At 43.7% G+C, this 8,933-nt stretch overlaps 1 protein-coding gene across 1 annotated transcript; it reads left to right on the forward strand.

Annotated features, from left to right (window-relative positions):
- Positions 1–2,456: 2,456 nt before the first annotated feature.
- LOC149252715 (uncharacterized) lies at positions 2,457–6,698 on the forward strand. The gene is made up of 2 exons (XM_089454249.1): positions 2,457–4,845; positions 5,008–6,698. The coding sequence occupies exons 1-2, from the start codon at positions 2,457–2,459 to the stop codon at positions 6,696–6,698; spliced, it is 4,080 nt and encodes a 1,359-aa protein (XP_089310375.1).
- Positions 6,699–8,933: the final 2,235 nt, after the last annotated feature.

Consider the following 8,933-nt stretch of genomic DNA (forward strand, 5'->3'; position numbering starts at 1 on the left):
TGCGGATTACCGAAGTTGGCGAAACATCTCGTCCCATATTAGTAACAATGACTGGAGTTTCAACTATGAGTGCGGCCATCCAAGCTATGCCGCAAGAACCCATGTTTTTTCCTAATTGCTAGCCAAAGATCGAAATGGATAATGGTGGCATTACGCCTCCACAGAAGCCCAAGAAGCCATCCTTAGCCATAATGATGATGTTGTTCAGTTGCTCATATCTCTACATGCATAGCTTGTTGACCTTACAATTGATGAAGATCTAGACCATTACAATGAATTGTTTATGTCTAGCCAGTTAGGAAATCTTGGTCATGGAATATTATTTTTGTCAAATGCAGGATTGGATCATCCGATCTAATTCCTATAATAATACAAGATACCTTAAGAGGTATATCCAGAGTATGACTGACATTCTTCCCACTGTTATCAACAAATATTTTGAAGACAAACATCTTTCTCTGTCAGACATGACCTTAACAATGGTCCATGGCCACATCAAGAAAGTCATTGAAGAACATTGTTTAGCTAAACATGTTATGACTGACTTCAAGGAGTACAACAAGATATTTTCAAATAATATTTGCACAATAGTTGGCTAGATGCCCAACTGGGGTAAGGACCCTTCAATCACGACCCCAAATTCTCTTGTAAATCCAAATAACCACACAAGAAGCATTGGTCCCCGATAAGTAAGTTTCAGCCAGAAGCTTACAAGCAACCATATCAACCTGGAAAGAAACCTTTCTAGAAAAATGACCATTCCTTCAATACCAAAAGACTTCAGCTAAATCGGTCGTCCTAGGAGGAAAGAAAAAGTTGCAACGATCGCGCGCTGGAGATGGTTCTCTCCTGCCCCCGCCTCTGAAGCCCTGCTCGTCCCCGCCGAGCCTTGGCAGCCCTGCTGCCGGGCTTGCTGGCCCTTCCGAGCTCCCTCCGCTGCGCCCCTCTGCTTTCCTGGGCCTCCTGCCCGTTTTTTGCGTTTGGTTCGCCCTGTGGTAGCCCCCCGTCGCTGCTCTTTTTTTCTGGGCCTCCTGCCCTCTCCCTCTCGCTTTTGCCTGAGCCCTCTTTTCAATGGATCCTCAAGATCCATCCCAGCCCGATTTTGAGAAAGCCTTCGCTTCTCTCGTCCCCGAAGATAATGCTGAGCGGATTCGACCTTCTGCCTCCAAATTTATCAAAAAGCTTGATGAAATCCCAGAAATTCCTCTTCCTCTCTCTCTTCCAAGGAGATCTGCTGTAGCCCTAGCTGAGCGCGGTTTGGTTGGCCAGTTCACGGGCCTTTGGCCCTCCCCTCGAGCTGTACAACGATGGGTGGAAAGAAATTGGAACGCCATGGTCCAAGGGAAAATTGCCATAAGGTTCTGCGGCAGAGGATTCTATACATTCCTTTTTGAATCAATAGATGATCGCAATCTTATATTCAGGAATGGGCCATATTTTATGGATTCAAGAGGTCTTTATCTCAATCGTTGGACCCCGGGCTTTGATCCTGAAATGGATGTTCCCAATGCTGTCCCTGTTTGGGTTCGTCTTCCACATCTGCCGCTTCACTGCTGGGCCGATGAAACTGTACGAGCAATAGGAAATGCTATAGGTAAATATGTGGACAGATCTGAACCAAAGGAAAATATGTATGCATGCGCGAGGATTTGTGTGGAGGTAGACTTGGGCAAAGGTCTTCCAGAGGCAGTCAAACTCAGAGTGGATCAGTGGACGCATATTCAGCAGGTGGACTATGAACAACTCCCCTTCAAGTGTAAGGTATGTCACGAGTATGGTCATTTTGCGAATAGGTGCCCTAAATCTAAACCAGAAATCAATAATACTATGTCTGAAACTCAAGAGGAAGAATGGGAAGTAGTAAGGAAAAAAAAGAAGTCCAACCCTCCCCCCGAGTCCAAAGAACCTCTCTCCGGAACCCATCTCTCCTCCCCTGTCTTCCCCTCATCCTCCAACCCCTTTGGATCTCTTGCATCAGAGGAACCTCCTTCACCCCCCCCTTCCCCCATAGGCCCCAGAACCTCCCCCTCCTCCCCCCACTGTGCTTCCCCTCCACACTCTGCTGATAGGAGCTTATCCAAAAATAAATCGAAAGTGACCAATGATGGCCCTCATTCTGAACAGCTAGTATTGACCCGCATTGAGCCCCCCTTGGTCTCTTCGAATCCAGCTCAGTCAGTTCCCGGACTGCAGCCTATAAGAACTACCAGAAGTTCCTCCAAAGATCTTGGTGCATCCGGTGACATCTACAAGAAATCTGGGCCAGGCAGAAAATCAGCCAAGCAGCACCGGGAAGAAAGTTCGCAAAAGGACATAGCTCTAGGGATTCAAACCCCTATGGACTCCTTCATTACAGGTTCCCAAGAGAAAGATACAGCAACCAAAGAACTTGAGAGGCGAGCACCTCCTCGATCGAATGTCTTATGATGAAGCTTTTATCTTGGAATAGCAGGGGTATGGGGCACCCCTCCAAAACAGCGGCCCTAAGAGATCTTCTTCATTCAGAAAGCCCTGAAATCGTTTTACTCCAGGAAACCAAACAAAATCAGAATGATATGCAGACAATCATTGAATCACAAAAATCCTTCATAGGGATCAGTAGTAATTCCAGAGGAGCCTCTGGAGGAATCACCACTATGTGGAAAAAGCAGCATTGGAATTGTGCATCTTCAGTCATCAACTCAAATTGGATCAGGACCAACCTCGTCAACAAAGAAGAAAACTGTGATATTATCATTTATAATATCTATATCCCCAACCATTTTCGGGAAAAGGAACAATGCTGGAAGGAATTGAAGCAGGAAATAGATAAGGAGCAGAATACAAATCTTATCCTTGCGGGAGATCTCAATTTAATTCTCCACGCGAACGAGAAAAGGGGGGGTGCCTTCACCCCAGATCCTTTTAGAAGGCAGCTAGAAACCATCATGGCGGAAGTCGAATTGCTGGACATTATACCAAAGAATAGAAAATACACGTGGAACAATAGACGTCTGGGACCAGGTAACATTATGGAAAGGCTGGACAGAATCTTGATCAATGTTTCTCTTCTTTCCTATTTTGCTGCAGGTCATACCAAAATTCTAAGCGCTACAGCTTCAGATCATTCTCCCATCCTTCTAACGTTGGACGCACATGCCAACCTGGGACCAATCCCTTTCAGATACAATCCATTATGGAAAGAAAGCCCTGAGGCTGAATCTATTATAGCAGAAACATGGAAGAAACATGTTGAAGGATCCCCAAATTATATTTGGGAAACTAAAATTCGAAACATAAGGAAAGCACTTAAGGATTGGGCAAAAACTAGCTACCAAGAACCAGAAAAAATCAAAGGAAAATTGCAGCAGAGTTTGGAAGAGATACAAAAAAAAATAGAAGAACAAGGACTCACTAATCAGCTCAAAGACAAGGAATGGGAAGTGCAGGAACAACTCACTCAAATTAAGAGAGCAGAAGAAGTCAAATGGAGGCTTAAGTCGCGAGAAATATGGTTAAAAGAAGGGGACAAAAATACAGCATACTTCCACAAGCAGGCCACTGTAAAAAAATCAAGAAACATTGTAACCGCTATCATTGATAGTCAAGGCAGCAGGCATGACGATCAGGAATCTATCAAAAGGGCAGCCTTCCATCACTACAAGAACCTACTCACTGAAAATCAAGACGCTAGAGACTACACGGCCTTTCTCCAACACCTTCCAAGGAAAATCTCGGCTGAAGAAAATGAAAGGATGAATAGAGAAATAACTGAGGAAGAGGTTAAAAAAGCTATCTGGACTCTTCAACCAGACAAATCTCCAGGGCCAGATGGCTTCTCAATTAATTTTTACAGAGACCACTGGCATTTGATAAAAAAAGATCTGGTAAAGATGATTAAAGGAATACAAAGAAAAAAGAAAATGGGGGGGTTCACTAATTCAACAAATCTAGCCCTCATCCCCAAGGAATCCAGGCCCACCTCCTTTTCCAGGTTCAGACCTATTTCCTTGTGCAACACTTCTTATAAGATCTTTGCAAAAATCATAGCTGCTAGACTTCAACCTGTGCTTCCTTCTATCATATCTGAAAATCAGGGCGGCTTCATGGCTAACCGGCAGATTCATGACTCCATCTCCTTGGTTCAAGAAGCTATCCATTCTAGTACCTCCAGACAAGAGAAAGGTTTCGTTCTCAAGCTAGATCTAGCCAACGCATTCGACCGAGTCAGACACTCCTTCTTGTACGCTGTCATGGGAAAAATGGGCTTCAACTCTGAATTCATAAGCACCATCGCTGCATGCATCACTGGCCCTTGGATCTCGCCTCTCATCAATGGCCGCCCCTGTGAATACTTTCAATCCACAAGAGGTCTAAGGCAAGGATGCCCTCTCTCACCCTATCTTTTCATCATGATGGCGGAATCCTTCAGCAGCAACCTTGATTACAATCGAAGAGTAGGCCTCATCTCGGGCATCAAGTATGGGAATGGAGTTAAAAATATCAATCATTCACAATTCGCTGACGATACTTTGCTAATTGGCGGGGCCTCCACCACAATAGCAAGGCGCTTCAAATCTATTCTTGACCAATTTATGGAGTGCTCTGGAGGAGAAGTCAACCTTCAGAAAAGCTGCATCTATGGATGGAACATCTCTAATCAAACAGCTCACAACATTGCCAATATATTTGGAGTAGCCTACAAAGAAACCTGGGACCACTTCACATATCTAGGGATGCCAGTTACTTTGGGCGTCCTTAAAGCATCTACCTGGAGTGAAGTAATTGACAAAGTCAAAAGAAAGGTGCAGCAATGGGGAACTCAATGGCTCAACCCAGCGGGTAGATTAATCTTGCTTAAATCAGGTATTTCCTCCTTACCATTATACCGCTTCACTCTTTATCAAGCTCCAGCTTCTTTCCACAACAAGTTAGAAATTGCTCTCCGTAATTTTTTATGGCAAGGAGGGAAACAAGATAAAAATAGATTCAATTTGGTCAATTGGAGAAATGTAATCCAATCTCCAGATAGAGGTGGATTGGGAATCAGAATGCCTAAATTACTGAATCTTGCCTTTGGGATTAAAATGGCTTGGAGACTCATCAGTGAACCTAAAGCCTGGTGGAAACAGGTTCTTGAATGCAAGTATCTTTCAGACAGCAGGCAAAGATTACTTGAATCTGATATTCCAGCAAGGGACTCCACTAAAATATGGCAACTTTGTAAGAAAGCAATTCCCATTCTTGTCCAAAATACTTCAAAAATTCCAGGGGATGGGAGCAGCATTAATTATGCCACTGATAAAATTATGGGTTTTCAACCTATAAATTCTGTAGAAGAAGCCATTCCCATTATTATTTATCTGCATAGTAAGGGCATCCAGAGGCTGGATCAAATCTCAAAATGGGACGAGGAGAGCGGAGCTTGGCTTAGCTGGGAATTTCCGGTCATTCCTCCACACTTGGACTCTAGCTTGCAAGCCCTCATTAAAAATCTCCAAAATAGAGCTCCTATTAAAAAAGGAGCTCTAGATGGGCTCAGATGGGACCCCACGGGCTCAGGGTATACCATTAAATCTGGCTATCAATTCATCTGCAATAGCACTTATCAAGCTCCGGTTTGGAATCAATGGCGAATAATCTGGAAATCTGAGGCCATCCCAAAGGTCAAATTCTTCATCTGGCTGTTGCTTAAAGGGAAAATTCTCACCTCGGAAAATTTAAAAAAAAGAGGGATATATGGTCCCTCAATCTGTCCTAACTGCTGCTCTGAGGAGGAAACCATCCACCATCTTTTTCTTGAATGTGCCTTTGCGAAGAGATGCTGGACTATTATGGCCAAACTTGGCAATATAAACTGGCAGCCCCAGCAAAACATTGCTGAGACAATACATTATTGGAGAAGGAATTGCCCCTGGAAAGATAAGCGGAGCAAGATTGTCAAAAGAACCTGGGACATCATCCCACACAACCTTCTCTGGAAAATCTGGCTCACTAGAAACAAGAAAATTTTTCAAAACCAAGAAGGCAATGTTAGAATAACATGTAGCAGTGCTCACCTTCTAGCGCAGGAAACGATAGTAGTCAAATGCTCAGGCATCATTAAAATTACTGATTACACTACTGAGGAAAGGATCATGATCAGTCATATTCTAGATAGTACAGGCCATCATCATAATATTCAGAGAAGGAGCGCGAATCCTAACCACAAGATCAAACAATGGGAAATAAGGCTCTCATCTCAGGAATTCAAGAGATGGATGACGAGCAATAACTGTCCAATTTTACTCTTTGACGGGGCCTCTAAGTCCAATCCAGGACCAGCAGGAGCAGGAGGAGTTATTCTAGATGAGAAAGGAGAAGAAATAAGTAGCTATGAATGGAGTTTAGGAGTCAAAACTAACAATATTGCGGAGGCTCTTGCTCTGTTCCAAGGTTTGATGCAACTTCAAAAAAGGGGTATCAAAAAGGCAATCGTGCTAGGAGACTCTTCGATTGTCATCGGATATATGAATCATCACAGGCCGTCATCAAATAGCAGCCTCCAACAACACCTCTGCCGCATCAATCTCCTCACCGATTACTTCAGTACAATTCGGTTCTATCATATTCTGCGCACACACAATGGGGCAGCGGACAGTCATGCTAATAAAGCCGTCGGATATCGAGAGGGAACCCTAAGGCACAATCAGCAATCCTTCTTCCAGCCTCTGCCATGAATCTAGTGAAATCTGACAATCCCCAAGCGCGCAATCCCAACAAGCGTGCGGGGGGTATGGTGACTACAGTTTTCGGGCACACGAAAAGCCCAATCAATCAGCTTCAGAATACGATCAGCAATCCATTGGTAATCCCAAGCAAAACTCATAAACGAAGAGGACTGACCAAGGATCTCACTGCCTCAGACAATCGTCCCAGAAATCCCACAAAATACTTTAACTCTGCAGAGAATCGGTCTTCTGAAAAGAATTCAGGATGCCGCAGTCGGATTCAATCTTTAAATAGGAGAGCAGATCCTCTCATCTTACAGCATAACGTCCAAGAGCATCACTGTGAAGTCGAAGGAAGCAACCAGGGCCAGCTGCGACATAGAAGATGTGCCTTGGTATCGATTTTATTTCCCCTGCTTTTTATTTCGCTAACCTATCTATTGGACTCTTACAGGAACAGAACTAAAGGATTGATCAAGAGCTTCAGAAGCCCTCCTTCTATACCCACCGCTCCTCTCTCAGCTCATTTGCTGATCGTCGACCCTTGGCTCTCCATCCCGCCCCCCTCTCTTGCTCCTTCCTGGCTACTTTCCCCCTTCTCTTTTCCCTGCCATTATACAGAGCGTCATCTCTCAGATCCGCCCTCTCTCTTATCCTCGAAGTTGAGACTTGGGCTCTCGAACTCCCTCTGTTGCAGCTTATTCTCTATCAGATCCGACATCAAACCGTGGTCCCCTCTTCCTTGTAACCTCACGGAGCCCTTAGGCTGTTCTTGTGATTCTGTCTCTTTTAAAATCAATCCTTTCTCTGTGATGGCGCGTGAGGAGCAATGTTTTCACTGCCGAGACCTACAAGCGGAATTCGACGAGGTCAGAGCTCAACAGCGAATTCTGGAAGATCAAGTGCGAAATATGGAAGCTAGGCAAGCAGAAAAGATCCATTGTCTGGAAGGAAAATTTGAGGAGCAGTTCAGAAATCTCCATGCTAAGTACCGTACAGAAATGGAGTTGTTTCTCCACAGGGTTCACTCGCTTCAGGATCAGTTCAACGGGCTTAGCAATAGATGCATCCATGCTGAGGAATCATTGGCAATTTTAAGAGACATTTTGGAAGCCAAACAGAAAGCAAAATCAACTTCTTCAAGCGTCAATCCAATGGAAGCAGATCAGCACCCAGAGGACTCTACTGCGAGGAATATCAGTCATATTTCCATCGATTAAATCATGTATTGCAAATGCAAATTTTTGTGTCTTCAGTTCGTCCGAATCTATAGTAGTACTTGCTCTTTAGTAGTCCGAATTTTGAGAATCCAGCTCAGGGATAGGGACCTCATTCTCTATCCTTGGATTTGTAATGCTCTTGCAGCAAACTATGTATGGCTTTATGCCTTAGCACTTTTTTCAATCAATACATAGCATCCGAATTTGTTACAACAAAAAAAAAAAAAGACTTCAGCTAAATCAGTCTGATGTTTTATTTGCAATAAGGAAGGTCATTGGGCAAATGAATGTCAACAAAAAGCAAGGAAGCCAAAACTAGCAGCTCTATTCACAGATACCTTAGAACCTACTATGTGGGATCTATTCTACTATGATTATGATGAAGACCCTACCGGAGAAATTTATTATCCAGAGGATGATTCCAAGATAGAAGAAGAAGATGATGAAAACCCTATTCCTGGTTTCCAAGGCAGTTCTAACGAGAAAGATATTTTGCAGTACTACCATTTTTGTATGTTTTCAATGCCTAACAAGTGGCTTGCAGACTTAAGGCAAAAGCTTGAGCAAACTCTGCCATGGCAGATAAATATTCACATGAACATTCATGATGAGATCACAAAAATCGAGGCTTCCATGACTACGTTAAACCATCTAGAACTTGAGTCATCCAGCTAAATGAAAACCAAAAAAAGAGAGAAGGAGATAGCCTATTCAGTTCCCTCCTACTGGCATTCGGCTGAATTTTACACTGATCATCCAACCAAGCATCTAGAGCGATAATTTGTCAAGCATGCCACCTGCACATCCCTGCATATACAGATCCATGGAAAGCAAGCAAAGTTCAGATCCATTTCCACATAAATCAAGGTCCTCAAAGAACAGTTGCACCAGCTCGAGAAAGAAGTTGTCGAATCCTCGGATGATGATTTTGACCATCTAGCAATTAAGGCTCTAGATAGTCTGGAACAATCTTCCCCTGTCTCGCCTGCACCAGATTATGCCCAATGGCTTGATTCACCTGATT

Source organism: Pinus tabuliformis, chromosome 7 (genome assembly GCF_031772625.1).
Source record: "Pinus tabuliformis cultivar Carrire ecotype Pingquan chromosome 7, CPIR1, whole genome shotgun sequence".
Classification (NCBI taxonomy): domain Eukaryota; kingdom Viridiplantae; phylum Streptophyta; class Pinopsida; order Pinales; family Pinaceae; genus Pinus; species Pinus tabuliformis.

Bases quoted from the DNA above. Each gene is read 5' to 3' on its own strand.
- LOC149252715 (XM_089454249.1), top strand. From the start codon at position 2,457: ATGGGGCACCCCTCCAAAACAGCGGCCCTAAGAGATCTTCTTCATTCA. The intron at 4,846-5,007 runs GTATTTCCTCCT...TCCAATCTCCAG, and splicing joins ATTAATCTTGCTTAAATCAG to ATAGAGGTGGATTGGGAATC.